We start from the raw sequence: 21,687 nt of genomic DNA, 5'->3' as shown, positions 1-21,687 counted from the left end.
ATTTAGTTAATTATTCATTTAAATGCATAGATTAAAAATTTATTGTGTTAGATACAAAAGATAGTATAAAATGTTTAGATTTGGATAAACACAGATTGGAACAGCTTAAATATAGGCTTTTGTTGTATAATTACAATTTCACACGCACACAAACACTGACACACACATAAATACAAAAAAGGACGATTGAAATTGAAGCGATAAATCAAGAACTTAAGCATTTGGACATAGCACGTTGTACTTAACATAGGTAAGTATATAAGGATAAAGAGTGTGGAATTAAAAGCTTCAAATACGCTTTAGCTAAGCATTGCTAGTTGAATTGCACTAAGACTTGTGCGGGGTTATCCCTGTCGTCGGATTTTGGACCGGGGGTTACGCCTGCGGCAGGTTCTGATAGTAGGTAGCGAGTATCTTCCAGGCCTGCGGCTCCATAAAGCCATCAGGTGGACTGGCACCTGTCTTGGCCAAGGTGCGCATCTTGGTACCAGATATAAACTCAAAATCATCCTTGCGCTGCGGATCAAAGAAGGCCATGGCAGTAGCTGTCTTGTCATAGGCAGCCACGCGGAACGGCAGAATCTGCAAGAAGAGAAGAATTTGATAAAGAATCGTTGCTATAGCATTAAGTGTAAGCGGCTACCTCCATGCTGTCCAGGCCTTGTGCCATCTTGAGCACACGTGCGCCATGCGTAGCATCGTAGAGATTACCATCGGGATATGCCTGCTTGTCCGGATGCGGCATGCCGGCCGGATCACGGCCCACAATATAAAAATTGGCGCCCGCATTCATGCGAGCCTTGGCATGCCACTGCACCTCCGTTGGCCCAGCATACATCATGGGCGAGGGGAAGATGGCCAGCACGGTGTCCTCGCGTCGGAGCACGCCTGAGTCGAGCACAGCCTGATGTTGTGCCATGCGCACCTGCAGCGGTACATCATCGTCCTTTGTCCAACCGCCCAGCGGATGCAGAAGCAGCACGGGCTGCTTAAAGCCACGCTCGAGCAGCTGGCGTTTGGTGTCCTGCATGAGAAGCGCGTGCCCGTTGTGTATGGGATTACGCAGCTGAAAGGCGAAAATGGCATCCGCATTGAGCTCCTTGAACTTGTCACGCAGCTCGTTGGGCGTCAGGCGATATTGGTCCAACCCATCGCGCCAGCGGATGCGCTCAATGACTGACAGTTCACCACCGACCAAATAATCGCCGGACTCGTAGACCATCTTGCTGTACGGATGATTGGCATTGCTGGTGCCAAACTGGCGCGCAAGACGCTCCTCCTTGCGCTGGAAGTAAAACTCCGGACGACGCAGTATGGCCACTGCCTTGCCCTCGTGCTTGAGCGTTATCGCCGAGACGCCATCTAAACGTTGCTTGTCCTCGGCGCTGGCGCTAAGTACAATGGGCACCGAATGATTCTCGCGGTACGAGGCATCCAGACCGCTTTGCAGCGTGTTAAAATGTAGTGTCTGCAGATACTCATCCTCACGCATGAAACCACGCAGCGGATACGCCCAGCCTTCGGCCAGCACCTGCACCCACTGCAGCTCCACAGTGCTAATCTCCAGCGACTGCAGTGACTCGGCCTCCTTGACCAGTTCCTGCGACTCGTTGGCTTCGCTGGGATACAGCTCCGGTAACAAGTCAACATCACGCAGCGAACGCGGTATGATACCCTCCTGCTCCAGCAAAGTCACTAGCTGCTGTGTGGACTCGCGCACTGTGCAGTCGTGCGTATTGACCACCAGCTCCGGCTGCTGCGGCCGCTCATATTCCTGCGTTATGCCCGTGAAGCCCTTGATGACACCCTCGCGCGCCTTTTTGTACAGTCCCTTGACATCACGGGTCTCACATACATCTAGCGGCGTATCCACAAAGATTTCGTAGAATTTTAGATCCGCATCCTTGTGTATTTTGCGCGCCATGTCACGATCATCGGCAAAAGGCGAGACAAAGCTGCAGATGGACACAACGCCGCTATCCGCAAACAACTTGGCAACCTCGCCAACGCGTCGTATGTTCTCCTCGCGATCCGCAGGCGTAAAGCCTAGATTCTTGTTCAGACCGGTGCGAATGTTATCGCCATCCAGACCATAGGCCGGTATGCCTCTGGAGACCAGATACGCCTCCAGCTCAAAAGCAATCGATGTTTTGCCAGCGCCACTGAGACCTGTCCAATTAATTGAATGATAATCCAAAATGCAACTTGCCTTCAATCTAACTCACCAGTTAACCAAACGGTGCAGCCACGAAAGCCGCGACTCAAACCCAAGTTTCTGCCGCGCGTCTCACGCGTCACATGATGCTTCTGCTCGGTTACATTCGTGGCCACTTGTAGGCACTGCAAAGAGAAAGAGAGAGAGAGAGCGAATTAGAGTCAATATGCTGCGGGGCACTTAACATAAATGAATATTCATGCGTGGCGGCAACTGCCTCCGGCTGGGATTTGGGTCCAAAGCTTGAGTTTTGGCTTTGACCCCCAAGCAATTTCTTCTATGTTCAATTTCTTGAATCTGCACAGTTTGTTGACCCTTTACTAACGTCGCTGTCGATAGGGCAAAACAAAGTCAAGCACACTATAAAGTTGCGAGCAGCCAACTTTTTAATACACTTCAAAATTAAACTAGGAAAACTTCATTTGATTAAATACATTCCAAAATTTTAGATCTTATTGCATATATATATAAAAAGACAAGGCCTAGTTGATTCGGTACTATTACATTTGACAAACCTTCTAAAAATACCACTTTTCACATTTTTGTGAGTGACGAAATGACAAAGTGGTCCGCGAAACTTATGCTAGATTAATGAACAGCACTATAGATTTATTTATATGTATAGACATACACACATGTATGTATAAACAAGTATAGATTGAACAAGGGGTAAGCAAACAAGTCATTAAAATTGTGGTTCTATATAAAAATTCTTGACTTAGGCGTTGTTTAGCTAATTATATTCTAAAATATGTTTTAAGTTATACACAAAATCTCAATTTATACACAATAAACAATAATATTGTTTTCACTTTTATCGCAAGTTGGGATGAGCTGCATTTTCCAGTATTTTATTTGTTTATGAACAAGCCCAAGTTGTTATTTTATTAAAAGTGTTTTCGCTTATCAGCATTGCAATATCTACGTGTATTTAATGAGTTGAACAAAGCTATTTGCAGATTTAGACGTAAGCAAGTGAAAAATAGGCCAGCAGACACTAAAGCTACAATGTTTTATTATTTTATTGTTATTTATTCGCAAGCACAGCTGTTTATTTAAATTGTTAATATTTGGCATTACCCTGCGCTTCAAGTGCGGATAGAAGCCAATTGGCGGATTGGGCATATCTTTAAATACAAATGTTACACACTATATAGTTTATATTTATTGTTTGCACAATTCTGTTAGAATTTAAAGAGTGGTAATTGTAAACTAAGTATAACAGGTTCCTTAGCGAGACGCACGCAACAAAGGTTGAAGACAGACTAAACGTTTTCATAATATTTACGTTGATATATGGCCCACAACCAGCACAGACACATATAACGTCACTCAGAGAGCGAGAGCGCAAGAGGCCATGAGATAACGAGAGCGCAGCTTTCGTGCGCTGAGCTGAGCTTACAGATCTTTTTGCTATGGGAGCGCACAAAAGAAATGTCTGCACGAGCTGTGAAGCTCTTACGGTTTCCGTTTTACAAATAAATTCTTTGCCCTGTGGCAAAAATTTGTGCTTTGCTAAGCAAACAATAATCAAAAGTTTGCGCTTTTTAAATTATTACAAAGTATGTACATACATATGTATGTACATTTACTCTATTGGCATGATTGCAAATAGTAAACTAAACAACGCTTGCCTAGCACAAATGAAAAAAGAAATTAATAACAAGCAGAACGAATTGTTTACTTATTATTGTTGTTACCAAGCACACATAAGAACAATTTCTTCACTTCACATTCAATGTCGTGCATAATTCAAATTTTAACACGTTGATTAGCATTGTTTATAAACTTACTAGGTCGCTGCACTTGTCAGGATTTAAAGCACAACTTGTAGCAGTGTTATTATTATTATTGTTGTTGTTGTTATTATGCTGATTACTGTGCAGCAAATTAGCGCGTTTTGTAAACATTGTTTTGTGTTTCGTAAGTAAATGTAAACAAATGCAAACGCACGAAAAGAAAGTGTATGGTATACTATGCTGACAATTAAAGGCAAGTGAGAGTTTTCACCGGGTTGAAATAAAATGAAGCGCCGAACTTTCTCGCTTTAGCTTCAAACTGCAACTGAAATTTCAAAAGTGTTTTGTGCAACTCGAAGCGACCGAAACAATAAGAAAGCGCAAGGCATAAGCCAAACTTGTTGCCAAAAAATAAAAATATATTTGTATGTATTTTTTATAAGCACATAAAATCTATTAGCAAAAAGTTGCTGCTAATCTTAATGGCCATAAGTACTCAAAGTGATTAGGCTAAAACCTGTCTGGCTATATAGTACATATAATTCGCAAAGTACAGGTTGACAATTAATAAAAGATGTTGAGAGATTTTTGCAAAGGCTTAATAAAGCTATAAAATCTATTCATATGAGCAAACAATGTTACAGCTTTTATGTCTGTCAGATAAGCCAACGATAACAATTTTATTCACTATTTATTTTTGTACATTTTGAGATAAGAAATTCTTGAATTTCTATGTAATATAAAATTCAAGCAAAAAAGTTTATCTTACACTTACGCATGTGGGCCATTCCACAGAATCTCCCTATTTTATAAGAAATATATATTTTTTTATATTTTTATAGGGAGTCTATCAAATATAACTAATGGAAACAAATTCACATTTACCCAAAATCATACATACTAATAGTATTTATAAGCGACCTACATTTAAAACCAAAACAATCGTTTTCTATATGAATAACAACAATTACAGCATTGTTGGTTTACAGGCAGACGTGTGGTCATTCAACTTGAGCATAATTATACTTCAAGATGACGAGTTGACCAAGTTTACAAGCCAGTTGGCTTGTATGACAAAGTTATGCACCATGTATGTATTTTAACTTGTTTACAATTCGTTAGCATGGTCCAAAACATTAGTTTATCGTCTGTGGAATACTTTCTTTTTAATTTTAACTGGTTTTTACCATCTCGTAGTTAAAAAAAAAACAATAAAAACCTGTTAATATTGCATAAGAAACGTAAATAAAACTTGCTTTTTTGCAAATATTACAAACATTTATATAACAAAGCAACAGTCACTTTTTTGTTGTTGTTTAAGAATACTAAGCAAAAAAGTAAACAATGCCATATTAATCATTATAATTTGTTTACGAATTTTGCAGATTCAACAGTTTGTGACACGCGCAACTATATTTTAAAAGCATGCTAATTTACATTATAAATTATAATGTTGATATGCGAGTGTAATATGCGGACCTTAATAACTTTAAATAAACGTCACTTTTGATAATACTTTAAGGACAAATATTTATAATTGACGACATTGTTAGTTGAAAGATAAGAAATATGTTTTTTTAAGGCAACGCAGTTATGAGAAACGTTACACACATATGGAAGCGAAATTCTTATCAAATAAACAAGCATATTGTTGGGTGTGCTATTCAAAAACTTAAAAGGTGTGATGTTTTATTTAACTATGTATGCTCTGTCACAGTTGCATGCAACTGCTGACAGCTGTTCAATTGACCTACACTTCCTGCAAGCATTTCATCAATTACAGATAGCTACTATGCAATTGTTTAAACAATAAACACAAACATACATACATACCGTCTTTTGACGCTTTTTACTGTGCTCAGGTGCTTCATTCATATTCGACTCTGGCGATTAGCAAATATATATAGACGTCCACCTCCTAAGCTCTAGCAAACAATACTGAGTGGGTCGGCGGCAAAGAAGAAGGTGAATTTATTTGTAAACTTGATTTGGCGATTGATGAATGAAATTATAGCTGTACACAATTGTTTAGCATTTCTTCTGTTGGTTAAACTCTTGTACATATGTAGTTGAATATTGTAGGAACTAATTGTATTGCACTAATTAACTTTAATCTTAGAACTAATTAAAACAAATAATTTAAGCTGCCGTAAAATCTCTTTACTTTTTAATACTAAAGAAACACACACACATATAAAAACAGCTGAGAGCAAAACTTTAGAGATGATAAGCTATCGATGGCATTATCGAAGGTACCTGCTATCGATGTCTTTTCAACCAATTGCTTTCTGCTATCTATTTGAAATACGATTATTTTTACAAAGTTTGAAAATAAAATTCTTTTTATTAATATATAATTAAATATATGTATGTTGCTTAAATTACCTAAAAATACAAACTAATAGGGTGGCGGCTGATGTTGATACTGCTGCTGTTGGCCCATCATATTTGGCTGATTTGGCATCTGTCGCTGCAGCTGAGCAACTAGATTTGGAGTCTGTTGTTGATTCATATTCTGCTGCTGCTGTACCATGCCGCCGCCGCCAGCACCACCACCGCCAACTGCTTGGGGTCCACCTCCCATACCTCCACCGCCCATGCCCTGCATTTGCATCATTTGCTGATGGCGCAACTGTTGCTGCTGCTGTTGGAATTGCTGCTGCGAGGGCAACACACCTGGTTTTCCGCCACCTGTGGACTGTTGCCGAGCGTACGGTGGAACTTGGCCAACACCTACACCTGGTCCGGGGCCCATCATATTGGTCATGGTGACATTTGGCGCTTGATTCATATACTGACCACGATTGGCAGCCATCATGCCACCTGGCACGCCGCGCTGTTGCTGCTGTGCAGCGACTGCAGCGGCCATAAAATCGGGATTGTTACGCTGCGCTTGCTGCATTTGCGGATTGAAGTTACCCATGAGGCCGGCCTGTTGTTGCTGTTGTTGGTTAGGGCCCATGCCGACGCCCACACCCACGCCAACACCTGCACCGCCTCCCTGCTGCTGCATGCCTTGTTGCTGCTGCTGTTGATACTGATTCTGAAAATTCTGGAACTGCACCTGTTGCTGCTGTTGCATCATACCCTGCTGTGGCATGCCACCCATGCTCATGTTGTTGCCGCCACCACCAACGCCTACGCCAACACCAACAGAGCCATTGCCGCTACCAGCACCTTGCATCATAGGATTAGCATTTGGATTGACCATGCCGACCATGCCTTGGCCCATGGGTTGCTGCTGCATCATAGGATTCTGTGGGATGCCTTGGCCTACCATATTCATTCCAGACATTTGATTGGGCGCCATCGCTCGCATGTTGTTGCGCATAAACTGTTGCTGCTGATTGGGATTCATTTGCTGCTGCTGTTGATTCGGATTCATTTGCTGCTGCTGATTGGGATTCATCTGCTGCTGCTGTTGCACATTCTGTTGCTGCTGCATTGCACTAAAAGCGGCTGCAGCAGCAGCTGCTGCCTGCGGATTCTGTTGTGCATTCATTTGCTGTTGCTGTTGTCGCATTTGCTGCGCGCTCAACTGTTGCTGTTGCTGAGGTGCCTGTTGCTGCTGTTGCTGTTGTTGTTGCAGGGGATTAAAGCCGCCGCCAGGAGGCTGCTGTTGTTGCTGTTGCTGCTGCTGTTGCTGGAATGAGGCTGGCTGGCGCTGACGCAGCATTTGCGACAAGGCCTGCTTGGAATTGGCATTCACTGGCGGTCGATCCATACGACTCACTGGAAAGCATAAAACTTAAGCTTAGTTGGGCTCATACTGGAACAGACCAATGGATACATACTCTGTATATTCTGCTGATGGGTATACTGTTGGTGATACTGTTGCGGCTGCTGTTGTTGCTGCTGCTGCTGTGGCGCATTGTGCCACTGTGGCTGCTGTTGCTGCTGGCCAGGCATACCCTGTGGTCCCACAGGTCCACCAGGCCCCTGCATAAAGTTCATCTGCGCCTGCTGGCCATTGGGACCGACATTCAGCTGCTGCTGCATTTGATTGGGCGCCATTTGTTGCATTTGCTGCTGCTGCTGTTGTTGCTGCTGCTGTTGCTGCATGAGCGCATTCTGCTGCTGCATCATTGCATTGGGGCCAAACTGTTGCATGTTCATTTGCTTAAAGTAAAGCATAAGTAAATTTTAATAATTGCAAACTAATTTGATTTGTATATATTTTGGCGCTTACCTGCATCTGCATAGGCATTTGTCCCATGTTGGGCTGCATTTGCTGTTGCATATGTTGTTGCTGCTGCTGCTGATGTTGCTGTTGTTGCATTTGCTGTTGCTGCTGTGGATTTTGTGGTTGCTGCGGCTGCGGCACCAGCTGCGGTTGCTGCTGTTGTGTATTAACCACCGGCGGCGTCTTGGGATTCTTCGGTTTGCGCTTGCGTGTGGTGGTGCCCTTGCCGCGTCCACGTCCAGTGCCAACCACAGCACTGGGAGATTGATCCACTGAGGAGGGTGTGTCTGCTTTCATGATTTCATCCTTCTGCAAGGATAACAATAACTTAATAGGGACAACAGCAATAAAATGTCTATTTAACATACTATGCAAATCTTTTCAGGCACGGGCTCTATGTCCTCTGGCGGCAGTGGCAGTGGCTCATAGTAATAACTGCTGGGCTTGACCAGGCTGTGCGTGTGGTACTTGAGATTGCGATGCGCTTCCTCATAGGTTAACGGCTTGCGCTCCAGCTTAACGGCGCCGAACCAAACCCATGAAAGCGGCGCTGGATTCTTGTGGCCCTCGAGTATGTCCCAAACGCTAATGCGTTGCTTATCCGAGATGCGCAGCTGCTTTTTGTCCATGTCACAGATCTTATTACCCTTGGTGTCCATGCCCGCATGCTCACAGGCAATCACCTCGGTGGGTTGCTTGTAGAGCGGCAGCAGTTGACGTATAACGCGTATGGATGCATTATTTTTCTCACCAATTTCCTTTTTCAGCTTCTTCATGAGATTCAAGTAGAGCTTTTTGTTCTCATCACGCTCCGATTGACTGTCGGAGACAAGCGTCGAGTGAACCAGCGTTGCAAGCATATCCACCACTGTGGTGAAGAGCTCACGATTGCAGCTCAAATCTACTACACCTTGGCAAACCAGCTGCGCCAGCAATATTGCCCAATCCGTAGTGGGCGTGCTGTTCTTTTGTATAGCCTCAAACATGCCGCCCACCAGCGAGAAACGAAGCTGCAGCGCATCCAAAATCTCTTCGCGTGCCTGCGGCTCATCAATGCCGCCAATCGTATCAAGCTGTAGAGAAAACACAATTGAATTGAATATATCAAACGGTTTAAAGTCAAAGCTTACCTCCGCAAACGACTGGAGGCATTGGGAGAGCTGTGAGTAAAGCGACACCAACAGTTGCTCCTTGTACTCATCCTGGCCCTTTAGGCAGGTGAGTATGAGTCCCAGGAACGGCTGATAGTTCAGCGGCATTTTCTTGTTGCGCGGGGCAGCGTTCCCATTGCTACTACTACCGCCGTTAGCACCGCCCGCACCACCACCAAAGCTGTTGCTGCTATGGCAGCTGTTGCCTTTCTCACGCTCATCCCCACTGCCCGAGCTATTGCAATCCGACTTGGACACCTTGGAAAAGTAGTTCATGCTCTCTAGCACTTGACCAGCCACACGCAAAATGCGTCCCTGCACGGCGGGCGTTAGTTTAGCTATTAGCGGCGCCACTAGCCAAGTGGAGGGCTTGGGTTTATGTATGGGCTTGACGGCACCAGGCAACATTATCTCCTCCATGTGAAAGACATCAATAGCCGCGCGCGCCACCGTATCCAACCAGATATTGAGTTCACTGGGGTTGCTCAGTGACTGGCGATACATGAGCTGCAGATCCAGCCAGGAGATGCGTAACGTCCATTGATCCAGCTGCTCCAGTATGCGCACAATCATTGCGCGCTGATCCAGCTCCGATATAATATTAAACTCTGCCTCCGGATAGCAGATCATGTGCAGCACACGCTGTGCCTGCTTTGCCGTCAGCATCTCATCAATAATCATGTCACATAGTTGCTCCGCGTTCTTCAGACAGCGCTCCAGAACATGCTCCTGGGCGCAAATTTGCTTCAGCACCGCCTGGGCAAACTCCAGTAAAGAGATTTGCTCGCCGCTACCCAAACTATTGCCGCTGGACGATTGCTGCAGAGATTCTTGCTCATTGCCAAGGCTGCCCAGCTGCAGATCGCTAGTGCCTAGAATCTGACTGAGATCCGCCGGACGTTGTTCATTGCTTTTGGGCGTGCTGCCGGGATGCACGGGCGTATTGAAACCACTGCGTTTGCCACTGCTAAAGCTTCCGCTGCCAACGCCGCCACCAGTACTGCTGCCCGCAGAACCCAAGCCACCATTGCCACTCAGTGGAGTCTTCAATGCTGCATTATCCACGACAATAAGTATGGCCTTGAGCACGGCCAGCACAGCGGCTATGGGTATTGTCTTGTGAGCGCCCACCAGCAAATGTCGATCGCAGCTGAGGCGTATGCTAAAATCATTGCCCACTGCATGCAGCGGATTGGGCGACGTGCTCACCGAATACATTCCTGGCTGTGGTATCTCCAGCGTTTTAAACAGCTTCAGCACCAGGTGACAGGTAAGACGTGCGCCTGCCTCTGCATCCGAACTTAATTCGCCGCCACCGCTCACCGAACGCGCCAGCGTGGGCAGCGCAAATTTGCTGACAAAATCCGCCAGCGAGAAGCAGTGACGCGCCACAAGGATGCACACAAATACGGCCAGCGCATTGTGGGTCTTGGTCTGACCAATGTCGACTTGGTTATTCAGATGCGGATAGCGCGGATTCTTGCTGCCGCTGCATAAGCTCTGTAAGGCGGCAATCCATTCCTCGGAGAGCACATTGCAGCTGGCGGTGAGTTCGGCACACGCCAAGGCGACATCATTGAGCCGCTCGTTGTCGGTTTCACGGCAGACGGCAATGACAGCATTGGATACAAAGCTATAGACATTCGCAGAGGATTCATGGAGTTGACGCAGCCAGTGCGGTTCAAGTTTTCCGCCACGACGCGGCGCCACAAACAGCTCTTGCAGCATCTGGGGATTGTAGCCTTGAGGAGCCAAGCTGTGGGGTAAGACAGATTAATAAAAGTTACAGTGCATGTTATTGAATGTAATTGCCTTAGCTGCTCGGGTGTATTGAAGATATCCTTGAATCGTTTGATGCAATTGAGCTGCTGATAATACTCCGAGGACTGCTCCTTGCTCTGCAACAGCACGCAGGACTCGTGCAGATCGCTGAGATACGCCAAGATGCAACGCTCCGCGGAACTGCATTCGCTGGGATTGCTCACATGGCGTATGGTGCGACAGAGACCCTCAAAGACAGACAACGTTTGCTCCGGGGAGAGCAGCAGGCAGCTGTGATAGCGTCTCAGTATGCTAACTATATACAGAGCCAAGGAGGTGGTGTATCCACGCACCATGTTGGATTTCTTCAGTTGCAGCTGATGCTCGACCTCTGGCAGCTCCTTTAACAGCTGATCACACAGCTCCAGCAGACTATAGATATTCAACGCCAGTTCCATAAGATCAAACAGAAAGGCCACATGCTCCTGCACCGGCAAATAGTTGTTGTTGCCCAGGGCAAAGCCATTGAGCTGTTCCAGCACATTGGCGGCGCACTGTGCAGTGACCACATGCTGGTCAAAGTAGGCCATCTGCTGGCACTTCGCCGTGGTGGCCTCAAAGTTGAACTCGTTGCGTGAATGCTTCTTTACCTTGCCGCCCTCCGCAACATCAATGCTAAACTTTTTCGTAAAGAGTTTGCCAATCTCCTTGGACATCTTTTTGACCGCATGCTTCTTCTCATCGCGCTCCTTGCCCACACCGAAGAGCAGTATATAGCGTTGGTTGCTCTCACTGCTGTAGCTGGACATGCTCGGGTCGTCCTGCGGTATGGGAAAGTGTTTGGTATACACATAATGCCGCGAGATGTTGCAGCCCGGGCCATTGCCTGTGCTGTGGCTGTGTGTGTCCACGCTGGCGCCATCGGCATCGCCTGGTGGGCCTATCTTAGGACTATCGGGCGCTTCATGCTGTTGACCCTTCTCCTTAATATTCTGCACCAGCTTGTCCAGATCATCATCCACATTGGAGTCATCGAACTCGTTGTGCTTGAAGTCAATGCCAATGCCCGCACCAAAGCCATCATCATCAAAACCATGTGTGTTGCTGGCGTTGCCGCTGGCTGCCGGCGGCGCTGGCGGCTGCGGTGAACTCTTCGTCGCCGTTGACGCCTTGTGCATCAGTGTGGACTCGAGCAACAGGTCACCGCGCGAGATGAGAGTATGCATATAGGCATTATGTGAGAAAACGTCGTAGCGTATGAGGGCGCTGAACAACTGCATCAGATTGGTGAACTCGGTGCGCTGTTGGGACGTGCTATTGTGTTCATCTAATACGGGTGCGTCATGATCCAGAAAATGCATGAGCACATGCTGAAATACGGGCAAGCCATCGATGAGGCCTGCGCCAGAGGCCAACGAGTCCTTGTCCTCTTTGTCGCCGCATAAATCCGCAGGTGTGCTGGTTACGTCAATCTGGCGCTTGTCCAACAGTATAGCTACCACTATGGAGCGATGTTCACCCCAACGCTGACTGGACACTGCCCATTCGCAAAGTATGCGCACTGTATCCGCATCCTGTTTGGGCTCATAGGCTGTGCGCTGTTGCTGCTGTGCATCCTCTTCCTGGCGACGTGACTGCGGCGGAAAGATGTGTGCATAGAGTGTATCTATGGAATTGCATTGATCCATGCGTTCAAAGCAGTGCGTGTCCAGATGATCCAATTTTGCCAACACATTCGTGTAGTGATTCTTGCCCGCGTTTAGCCACTTGGAGGCAAACCAACGCTGCTCTGCATGCTGCGTGCGCAGCACAATATCCGCCTCCGCTGCACGTAGCTGCCTGCGCAGCTCGAGATTTGTGCGTTGACAACGCGTTGGCATTGGGAGCATTGATGGCGCCAGCGGCAAATGGTCTAGCGGACTGCCAACCAAGGAGGAGGGCGCACGATGTGCTGCGATGCCGCTCCACACCAACGCTGTTGGACATTCAATGGTTATAACTTGTAGTATGGTGCTTAGATATAACACTATATCCCGATGATGCGGGCAGTTCATACAATCCTGCAAGGCACGCTCATAAGAATCTGTTTCGTTAGGCAACTGTGTGATTTGTGATTCCTCGAGTGCATCAATTTCCATGACCTGCGCCCTAATCAGTGCTTGTTGCTGTTGATGCTGCTCCACTGCAGCATTGAGCAGCTGCGCTAGCTTCTTAGCCACCAGATTGGCCATTTTGCGACACAGACGCTCCGACTGGACAAAGTCATGCATATATTGCATTGCAAAGCTGAGCACTAGCTTCTTTAGAGGCTCATCAAAGCTTGCCTGCGTGCGCATCTTGTCCATCAGATCCAGTATCCAGTTGAGAAACTCCTGTCTATCCAGTAGAGACTCCTCGTACATGTACTTGCTCAGCTGATGGCAGTATTTCCAGTATTTTAATGCATTGCGACTGTCCTCGAACTGACTGCCAACACCAGAGATACTGGAACCAGGCGGCACAGCGCCCGCATTGGCCGATGTTGCGCCACCTGCTACACCGCTGCCACCTAATGGTGTTAGTGTACTGCCTGGTGCTAGAGTAGCCCCAGCGGCAGCACTACCACTGCCGGCAGAGCCCACTGCGACAGGTTGTCCATTGGCTGGACTGTGGATTGGCGGTAATGGACTGGTCATGCTTGGAACGGGTATAAGATTGCCTGAACTGATGGCACTACTGCTGTTGTTATTGTTGTTGCTGCCTGAGTTATTGTTGTTGCTTCCGCCACTGCTCCCACTGCTGGTGCCATTGCTGCAGCTGTTATTGTTGCTGCCACTGATGGTTGTGCTGCTGCCGCCACCGGACTGCAAGCCATTCTTGTCGTGCACTGCAATATATAACAAGGTACTAGATAAATACAAAATCTTGTATTATAAGACACAACTTACATTGTTGATAATATTCCTGCAGTTTGGGCAACAGCTCCTTCATAAACTTTATCATATTACTCGTCCATTCAGCAGCTGGATCATAAATGCTGCGCTTTTTGTTCTTTGACTCAGTAAAGCTGAGCGTGTAGGCGGCACTGAGCTTTATGAACCAAGTGGCACGTTGCATGTTTACTTGATTCTCACACAAAGTTATAAAAATTTCTTCTTTTTTATTGAATGAAGGCGCACGTTTAGCCAAACTTAACAGCGGCTTGTTGCCAGCCAGGTCCTTGAACCAAGCATCGACTGTGCATTTGCGACGTGGTGACACCGGCCAAAAATTGTCCTTGCAATTAATTTGTTGCTTCTTGCGCACCGTATCCTGCAGCGTCATTAGCTCCTCCTTCTTGGCCAACACTCCGCTATAGAACGCACTCACCTTGCTGGCGTTCACATTGGTGGTATGTGCCGTTCCGAACTCATCAGACAGAGGCGGCATCGTTGTAAACCCATGTTTTACATTTGTGGGCGTCAATTCGTCCTCGCGCTGTTTAGCGTCTTGCGGATAAATATCCGGTGGACCGAGGCGTGTCCGCTTGAGCGGTCGCTTCTCCTGCAGAAGCGAGAGCATTTTTACGGCCGTAAAAATGTGTTTTTACGAAATTATTTGATGAAATCTGCAATTTTCACGCATACACAACAATAACAGAAGAAAAACTGTCGGTTTTTTCCAACACTGAAATTAGAGATGAACGCACTTTGTTGTTTCTGGCACTTAGGTATCGATACTTGATAGCGAAACATTTTCATTAAAAGTATATTTGAATGTGAAATTTCAACTATATTAAATTTATTTTTATTATAGTTTTACCTATCCTTATGGGGATACTCTAAAAATGAATAGAAAAGTTTGCTGTACTTACAGGTCCCTTTAAAAGTATTTAAAAATATATTCTTTAAATAATATGTTGACTGTCAAAAGGTTATCAAGCTCTTAGTTATCAGCTTAAATCTGTTTGTAGAAAGCTTCAAAAAATTATTAGCTTATTATAATTGTTAAGTTATTACTAAAATGAGAGTAAATATTTATTTCCTGATCTTACAGTCAATGCTATTTTCCGTCGTGATAGCTACAAGTAAAGAAGTGGAAGTAAGTATAGAAAATTAAATAATTACAGTTTACATTACATGTAGTTTTTAAGTCTTGTAGTCTTTCTAATCATTCAGACTATGAAAAGCAATGTGGTCAATATTGCTATAAAATTGTTAAGACGCTGCTCAATTTCTTAAAGTTTTTAAAAAATGAAAATGATAACTTTAATAGCATAATTGAAGGCAAAGATCGACAAATTGCAGAGCTTCAAGCAAAATTAACAAGTCTATACTCAAATGAACACAAGCCAAATGAATTTGATAGCTTAAGAAAGCTAATTACTGAATCGAATACTGCCGTCATCAACGAGCTAAGATCACAATTTCTCGATTTTCATAATAATGGAGAGATAAAGCCACCATATGACTCTCTAAAAAGGTGTCAAAATGAATCGACTGAATATAATACTAAAGTAAATGAATCTAAAGGTGGAGAAACTTATATTGAAAGTCCATACCCCAATAGTTGTGTTCCATTTGGAAATTCTTCTAAACAGTACAAAATTAATGTTGCTGGTGCCGGCTCATTCCACGTGCTATGTGATGCCCACACAGCGGGTCCTGGTTGGATTACCATACTACGAAGAGCAGATGGCAAGGTTGATTTTGATAGAGACTGGAATGCTTATCGCAACGGTTTCGGATCATTAAATGGAGATTTTTTCATAGGCTTGGAAAAGCTTCATTATATTACAAAAAGTCAGCCCTATGAGCTATATGTGCATTTAAAACAATTAAACGGTCAGACTATTCATGCAAGATATGGCGAATTCGCTATTTCCAACGAAAAAGAAAAATATAATCTTATAAAACTGGACTTATATAGTGGAACAGCTGGGGATTACCTAAAAACTAGCAAGCACACAGGTTTCTCAACAAAAAACAAAGTAAATATTCAATACGCCAAGAAGTTTAATGGTGGTTGGTGGTTTAATGACTACACAAAGAGGTTAGTTTTAATTACTTTAATATTTATTATAATAAAATGTTTTTTTATTTTAGTAATTTGAATGGAAAATACGTAGCTGACAATAATCTAGTAGGTATGTTTTGGGGAGACTTAAAGATACTCAATCTTGTGAAAATGTTAATTCGTCCCAAGGTATAATACTCAGGATAATTTACAAATTATTTTATCACTGAAAAATTGCACACTTAATCTGAGAAAAACAACAACAATAAAAGTGTAAATATTAGCAATTGACATGAATAAATAAAATTGCTTATATAAAAAGGAGTGTACGTATTTTAATATAAAGTGATATTTTGGTATGTTTAAAATATTCGTTGTCTACCGTTCAAACTCAGGTTCATCATTATAAAAATGTTCATTAGAACAGATGCCTTGACTGCACTCAAAGTAAAGACATAAAGATTTGGACGCATAATCGGCAGGCAACTGTAAAGAAACCATATATATTTGTATAAGAACACCAATTCTTATAGTTTAACTTACTCTTTGCATTATTTCGCGTCTTATATCTGTGACAGCCGCATATAGCTCCAAGGGCTGTTGTGCTCGTCTCTTTGATAGATAGTCCAGCATGTCAACAATGAAGGCGTCGGTTATGCCTAAGCAATAACAAATATTTAAATACCGCAGCTGATCATTATTGCGAATCAAGCTCATCAAAGAAGTTTCGCCAATATCCCGAGCACATTGCAGGGAAAGGCACTCCAGCTGCATTAACTTGGATAAATGCTCTACGCAGCGATCATTGCGTGGCTTGCAAACAAGCCATTTAAGGCACTTCATTGCACTAATGTATTGCGCCTGCTCTTCGTTTATCCAGCTTTTACGCTGCAGTATAAGATACTCTAAGGGGGATCCATTCTTGCGAGCCAGCGCCTTAAATAGAAGTGTCTTTTGATTGTCAGGGCAGCATAATTGCAGATATTGAAGATGCTCAAAAAGTGAGAGAGCCGTAAGGTCAGCGTCGCTGTCAAAGAATGAAAGTTTCTCTAGCTTATGACAATTTATGGCTAATTGCTTGATTGTGCTTGTGGTCAAGAATCTTTTAGCATTACGCAGTTGCAGTGAGCGCAAGCTGCGCATGGGCTTGATAATAACAATAAAGTCCGAGGGTGTCAATTCATCATATATCTGCAACTCCTCCAAATCAATAAAGTGACGCAATTCCAGTACTGTCATTAAAAAAAATGTGGACAATTAATAAAAAAATTTAATCAATTAGTCAACCCATGGAATGGACACTCACACTCCCGTCGATCAAATGGACTGTCCAGGCCAATACTACGAATGTATGGCAATCTCTCCTTCATGCATTTGATTAGATCTTTGCTGGTGCATTTATAATTGCTTACATTAAGCTTCTTAAGCGTTGTCAACTGAAGCAGATATGGTTGTGACTTAGCTATGGTAGCGTTTTGGAGAGTAAGGCACTCCAAGCGGTTGCAAAACCTGGCCACCAGTGGCAGTAGCTGCAAGGGATGATCGTCATCGTAAAAGGAGTGCAGCTTTTTTATATTAGAGCCACACATCCACAAAAAGGCACGCCAATCGTCAATATTCTTAAGTTTAATATCACTGTCGACAATTTCGACAAAGCGCTGACGGTGAATGTAAACAAACGCATCACGAAATCGCCGGCAGCACAGTGCTAGTCTAATTTGGTCTTCTAAATTATTCACGAATTTGAATATAAGCAGGAGGCAATTAAAATTTACGTCTCCGAAATTTGTTGTACGCGCCATTTCAGTCGTACTAGGACCTTTCAATAAAATACGCAGCGCAAGCACTCATTTTGTTAATTAAATATCAGCTGATGTGTGCAAGAACAAGTCTGCCCATTTCGCCTTTTTTTCGTCAAATCTGTGAGCTTTTGATGACAAAATACGGAAAGCACTAAGATATTGCGGGAGTTTGTACAAGTTAGCAAGTATTATCCATTATTGGTAACAGCTATCTCATTCACACATCAACTTTTGTGGTGGCTGGGCGATGTACATATACAATTAGAAAACAGACGGCAAAAATGTAAAGTAATTATTTCCTCTATAAAAAATTAGAAAATAATTAATTTTAATAAACATTTATGAAACATCACAACAATTTTGTGTATATGTTTCCAAGTCATGTTCAGACACATAGGACTCTTATAAGAATTAAAACACTCGATACCATATTTGCGTTTAAGCCCACTGTCATCGTTGTGATGACTAAAACCAAAAGAAGAATATCAACCCTATGTACAATACGAAAGAACAACGATAACGAAACAAGAAAGAGAGTCGGAGCCAACAATTTTTATAAATTACAAAGGAAAAAGGCAATACATTACTATACTCTTAAGTTGTGTGTGTGCTTTAAGCAAGTGTAGAACGCGTGCAAGGAAGGCAGACCACAAGACACACACACACAAACAAATTCGTTTAGATGATGAGCAGCAGAACGGACTCTGATGGCTCCTCCATACGTTTCAGCGATCACACTCTGGACAAAGCGACCAAGGCCAAGGTGACGTTAGAAAACTACTACAGCAATTTAGTGACACAATATGGTGAGCGCAAACAACGTCAGGCTAAATTGGAAGCACAGCTGAAGGACGAAAGTCTGACGGAATCGCAGAGACAGGAGAAACGCTTACAGCATGCGCAAAAGGAGACGGAATATTTACGCCTCAAGCGATTACGTTTGGGAGTCGAGGACTTTGAGGCATTGAAAGTGATTGGACGCGGTGCCTTTGGCGAGGTACGTTTGGTGCAAAAAAAGGACACAGGACATGTGTACGCAATGAAGGTGCTGCGCAAAGCAGACATGCTGGAAAAGGAGCAAGTTGCCCACGTACGTGCCGAACGTGATGTGCTTGTCGAGGCCGATCACCAATGGGTGGTCAAGATGTATTACAGTTTTCAGGTGAGTCTTTTCTTAATGCCAACGACTCCCACACACAATTGTCGTCATCGCTCGCTGCTCACAAGTGCAGTTGAAAATCAATAAACCAATACCAACGCAAAAGCGCTTGCCAAATCATATGGTCTCTGGCCCTTTGTTGTTGTTTTGATTTGTTCTGGGTGAAAGTTTTCACATCACATACTTAAATGCAATCACACACACACACATACACACATTTATTTAAGAGCGTATATATAAATATGTATGTTGTGTGTCTGCCTTTTGTATGGAACAGCGACGCTTTGTTTTTATTTTTTGCAACTTGAAATGTGTAAATGTTTTGAAAATATTCAACTGTTGTTTTTGTTAATTTATTACAGGACCAGGTGAACTTATATTTGATAATGGAATTCTTGCCTGGTGGTGATATGATGACACTGTTAATGAAAAAGGACACACTATCGGAGGAGTGCACACAGTTCTACATAACCGAAACAGCGTTAGCGATTGACTCGATACACAAGCTCGGTTTCATACACAGAGACATTAAGCCGGATAACTTGCTGCTAGATGCGCGGGGGCATCTAAAGGTAATTCTCCTAATTGTATAATTCGACTTTTATTAATTTATAAATTTTACTACCACAGCTCTCAGACTTTGGCCTTTGCACTGGCCTAAAGAAGTCGCATCGTACAGATTTCTACCGTGACTTATCGCAGGCGAAACCATCGGATTTTATTGGAACTTGTGCCAGGTACGCACTAACTATTGTACTATTTACCAATCGATTGCCTAATTTTTACATTGCTTTGCAGTCCAATGGATTCGAAGCGACGAGCCGAATCCTGGAAACGAAATCGACGCGCACTGGCATACAGCACAGTGGGCACGCCCGATTATATAGCACCCGAAGTATTCCTGCAAACCGGTTATGGACCAGCCTGTGATTGGTGGTCGCTTGGCGTCATTATGTATGAAATGCTAATGGGTTATCCCCCGTTCTGTTCGGACAATCCACAGGATACGTATCGTAAGGTCATGAACTGGCGTGAAACTTTAATATTTCCGCCCGAAATACCCATATCGGAAGAGGCAAAGGAGACTATCATAAACTTCTGTTGCGAAGCCGACCGACGCTTAGGATCGCAACGTGGCCTCGAGGACCTAAAGTCGGTGCCGTTCTTTCGCGGCGTTGACTGGGAGCATATACGTGAGCGTCCTGCCGCAATACCAGTCGAGGTGCGCTCAATTGATGATACGTCCAACTTCGATGAGTTTCCCGATGTCTCACTAGAGATACGTAAGTCATAAGCAAATATTTTATAGTTTAAAATTAATAGAGTTACATAATCTATTTTCAGCATCGGTGCCAGTGCCACAGGGTGGTGAAATTGCTAAGGATTGGGTCTTCATCAACTACACGTACAAGCGCTTCGAAGTGCGAAATTTGGAGTGAAGCTGCGCAGCTTGCCGGTTGCCACACTTTGCCACCAACCACATACCACCATTACCTACACCAACCACAATCACAGCACCATTAACGCCAGCAGCAGCAGCAGCAGAAACCACAATTGCTATCGCAATCGCAGTCGTAGTCTCTCTAACACAATCACCAAGAGCATTATTCAACGCTATAAAACTTAATTTTTCTTTTAAATGTCTTACCTACATGTGTATTTAAATACTACTATAGCTAACATTTGTGATTCCAAACAAAATAAGAAACAAAACTAAACAAAAAGAAAAGTATAAGGAAGACCGAGCAAAGCAACAACAAAATATTGCATTGGCATTGTAAAATATTTTGCAATCCCGCGTCAAATTAAGTTAAATGTCTATTAATTCACTAATGATCCCCACACTCCCCACTTTAATTGGGTTTGATTAACAGCTACCAGCTTCCCAAATTCGTTGAGTTTATAGTAATCAATTTGGCAATTGTTTATAATTATATATACATATGTTTTTTCTCCAACATCTTTAGGCAGCAGCGAAATTTATTGATAAATTTCAAAAAACAATTATGTATATCCACAATATTATTATTTAGCCAATTTTTGTGAAATGTTTTAAATTTAGGAACGTTATTTAATATACACATATGTATGTATGTTTTGTATTTATTAATTATGGCAAAAAAAAAAAAAAAAACCAACACACATTAACACAAACCCCTTCTATGTATTAAAAACACACCGATATCAACCAAAACCACACAAATTAGTTACTAACTAAAGTGCATCAATAACAAAAAAGTCGGTTTCGTTTAAACAGACACACAAACAAATATACACTTCCTTCCTCTGTCCTAATCTTCGTAAAAAAGAAAGTCTTAAATCCTTGCAATATTTTAGCGTTTAACTTGTAGTTATTTCTTGCTGTTTTTGGAGTTATGTGTGTTTTTAAACAAATTCAAGCTGGTAAAATGCAAGAATATTAAATCGAATTATACAATTAAAAAAAAAAAACAAAAGAACAGCAACAAATATAAATAAACACGCTCAAGCAGTTGAGCAACGCGGAAACTTAAAGTAATTAAAGCATAACTATAAATAAATGAATCGAGCGAACAAGTTTTAAGAAATTATTTTTGGTAATAGACTATAAATAATAAGCATATTGATAATAATGCAACAATGAAATGCAATAATAAATGAAACATGTGCATAATACAAACTAACAACAAAAATTAAGAACAAATGCATTTTTACTTTTACATT

General features: G+C 43.2%; 5 protein-coding genes and 1 long non-coding RNA gene across 8 annotated transcripts; 3 read left to right on the top strand and 3 right to left on the bottom strand.

The window, feature by feature from the left end:
• Positions 1–12: 12 nt before the first annotated feature.
• Positions 13–5,986, bottom strand: LOC108600100 (bifunctional 3'-phosphoadenosine 5'-phosphosulfate synthase). 3 transcript variants are annotated; one of them, XM_017987471.2, is made up of 4 exons: positions 5,788–5,986; positions 2,226–2,340; positions 644–2,169; positions 13–582 (listed from the first exon to the last, which is right to left on the bottom strand). In XM_017987471.2, exons 1-4 carry the CDS (start codon positions 5,827–5,829, stop codon positions 376–378), a joined length of 1,890 nt encoding a protein of 629 aa, XP_017842960.1. In that variant the 5' UTR covers positions 5,830–5,986; the 3' UTR covers positions 13–375. The 3 variants fall into 3 exon arrangements, with proteins under 3 accessions (XP_017842960.1, XP_017842958.1, XP_017842959.1); XM_017987469.2 differs by lacking the exon at positions 5,788–5,986 and adding an exon at positions 4,009–4,262; XM_017987470.2 differs by lacking the exon at positions 5,788–5,986 and adding an exon at positions 3,296–3,440.
• LOC108600103 lies at positions 2,812–5,428 on the top strand. The gene is made up of 3 exons (XR_001915177.2): positions 2,812–2,884; positions 4,944–5,044; positions 5,340–5,428. It is a non-coding gene; the product is annotated as an uncharacterized LOC108600103 (long non-coding RNA).
• Positions 5,987–6,330: 344 nt separating the features above from the next.
• On the bottom strand, positions 6,331–14,612 carry LOC108600102 (mediator of RNA polymerase II transcription subunit 12). Its single transcript, XM_017987472.1, has 7 exons — positions 13,977–14,612; positions 11,101–13,915; positions 9,268–11,044; positions 8,506–9,210; positions 8,144–8,446; positions 7,749–8,073; positions 6,331–7,686 (listed from the first exon to the last, which is right to left on the bottom strand). Exons 1-7 carry the CDS (start codon positions 14,587–14,589, stop codon positions 6,353–6,355), a joined length of 7,872 nt encoding a protein of 2,623 aa, XP_017842961.1. The 5' UTR covers positions 14,590–14,612; the 3' UTR covers positions 6,331–6,352.
• Positions 14,613–15,030: 418 nt separating this feature from the next.
• On the top strand, positions 15,031–16,241 carry LOC108598130 (fibroleukin). The gene is made up of 4 exons (XM_017984748.2): positions 15,031–15,036; positions 15,089–15,108; positions 15,169–16,059; positions 16,113–16,241. The coding sequence occupies exons 1-4, from the start codon at positions 15,031–15,033 to the stop codon at positions 16,216–16,218; spliced, it is 1,023 nt and encodes a 340-aa protein (XP_017840237.1). The 3' UTR covers positions 16,219–16,241.
• An 81-nt stretch (positions 16,242–16,322) lies between these two features.
• LOC108598622 lies at positions 16,323–17,921 on the bottom strand. Its single transcript, XM_017985320.2, has 3 exons — positions 17,330–17,921; positions 16,567–17,255; positions 16,323–16,509 (listed from the first exon to the last, which is right to left on the bottom strand). The coding sequence occupies exons 1-3, from the start codon at positions 17,823–17,825 to the stop codon at positions 16,402–16,404; spliced, it is 1,293 nt and encodes a 430-aa protein (XP_017840809.1). The 5' UTR covers positions 17,826–17,921; the 3' UTR covers positions 16,323–16,401.
• A 351-nt stretch (positions 17,922–18,272) lies between these two features.
• Positions 18,273–20,975, top strand: LOC108598499 (serine/threonine-protein kinase tricorner). The gene is made up of 5 exons (XM_017985169.2): positions 18,273–18,987; positions 19,347–19,556; positions 19,615–19,721; positions 19,783–20,267; positions 20,329–20,975. The coding sequence occupies exons 1-5, from the start codon at positions 18,508–18,510 to the stop codon at positions 20,421–20,423; spliced, it is 1,377 nt and encodes a 458-aa protein (XP_017840658.1). The 5' UTR covers positions 18,273–18,507; the 3' UTR covers positions 20,424–20,975.
• Positions 20,976–21,687: the final 712 nt, after the last annotated feature.

Source organism: Drosophila busckii, chromosome 3L (assembly GCF_011750605.1).
Source record: "Drosophila busckii strain San Diego stock center, stock number 13000-0081.31 chromosome 3L, ASM1175060v1, whole genome shotgun sequence".
Lineage (NCBI taxonomy): Eukaryota > Metazoa > Arthropoda > Insecta > Diptera > Drosophilidae > Drosophila > Drosophila busckii.
This window is presented reverse-complemented; position numbering and strand designations above follow the sequence as displayed.

Bases quoted from the DNA above. Each gene is read 5' to 3' on its own strand.
- LOC108600100 (XM_017987469.2), bottom strand. From the start codon at position 4,125: ATGTTTACAAAACGCGCTAATTTGCTGCACAGTAATCAGCATAATAAC. The intron at 2,341-4,008 runs GTAAGTTTATAA...TTCTCTTTGCAG, and splicing joins CTGACAAGTGCAGCGACCTA to TGCCTACAAGTGGCCACGAA. The intron at 2,170-2,225 runs GTGAGTTAGATT...TTAATTGGACAG, and splicing joins CTGCACCGTTTGGTTAACTG to GTCTCAGTGGCGCTGGCAAA.
- LOC108600102 (XM_017987472.1), bottom strand. From the start codon at position 14,589: ATGCTCTCGCTTCTGCAGGAGAAGCGACCGCTCAAGCGGACACGCCTC. The intron at 11,045-11,100 runs GCAATTACATTC...CTTACCCCACAG, and splicing joins AATACACCCGAGCAGCTAAG to CTTGGCTCCTCAAGGCTACA. The intron at 8,447-8,505 runs GTATGTTAAATA...TTATCCTTGCAG, and splicing joins TGCCTGAAAAGATTTGCATA to AAGGATGAAATCATGAAAGC.
- LOC108598130 (XM_017984748.2), top strand. The intron at 15,109-15,168 runs GTAAGTATAGAA...TAAGTCTTGTAG, and splicing joins CTACAAGTAAAGAAGTGGAA to TCTTTCTAATCATTCAGACT. The intron at 16,060-16,112 runs GTTAGTTTTAAT...TTTTTATTTTAG, and splicing joins TTTAATGACTACACAAAGAG to TAATTTGAATGGAAAATACG.
- LOC108598622 (XM_017985320.2), bottom strand. From the start codon at position 17,825: ATGGCGCGTACAACAAATTTCGGAGACGTAAATTTTAATTGCCTCCTG. The intron at 17,256-17,329 runs GTGAGTGTCCAT...TTTTAATGACAG, and splicing joins TCCATTTGATCGACGGGAGT to TACTGGAATTGCGTCACTTT. The intron at 16,510-16,566 runs GTAAGTTAAACT...GTTTCTTTACAG, and splicing joins GACGCGAAATAATGCAAAGA to TTGCCTGCCGATTATGCGTC.
- LOC108598499 (XM_017985169.2), top strand. From the start codon at position 18,508: ATGATGAGCAGCAGAACGGACTCTGATGGCTCCTCCATACGTTTCAGC. The intron at 18,988-19,346 runs GTGAGTCTTTTC...AATTTATTACAG, and splicing joins AGATGTATTACAGTTTTCAG to GACCAGGTGAACTTATATTT. The intron at 19,722-19,782 runs GTACGCACTAAC...ATTGCTTTGCAG, and splicing joins TTTATTGGAACTTGTGCCAG to TCCAATGGATTCGAAGCGAC.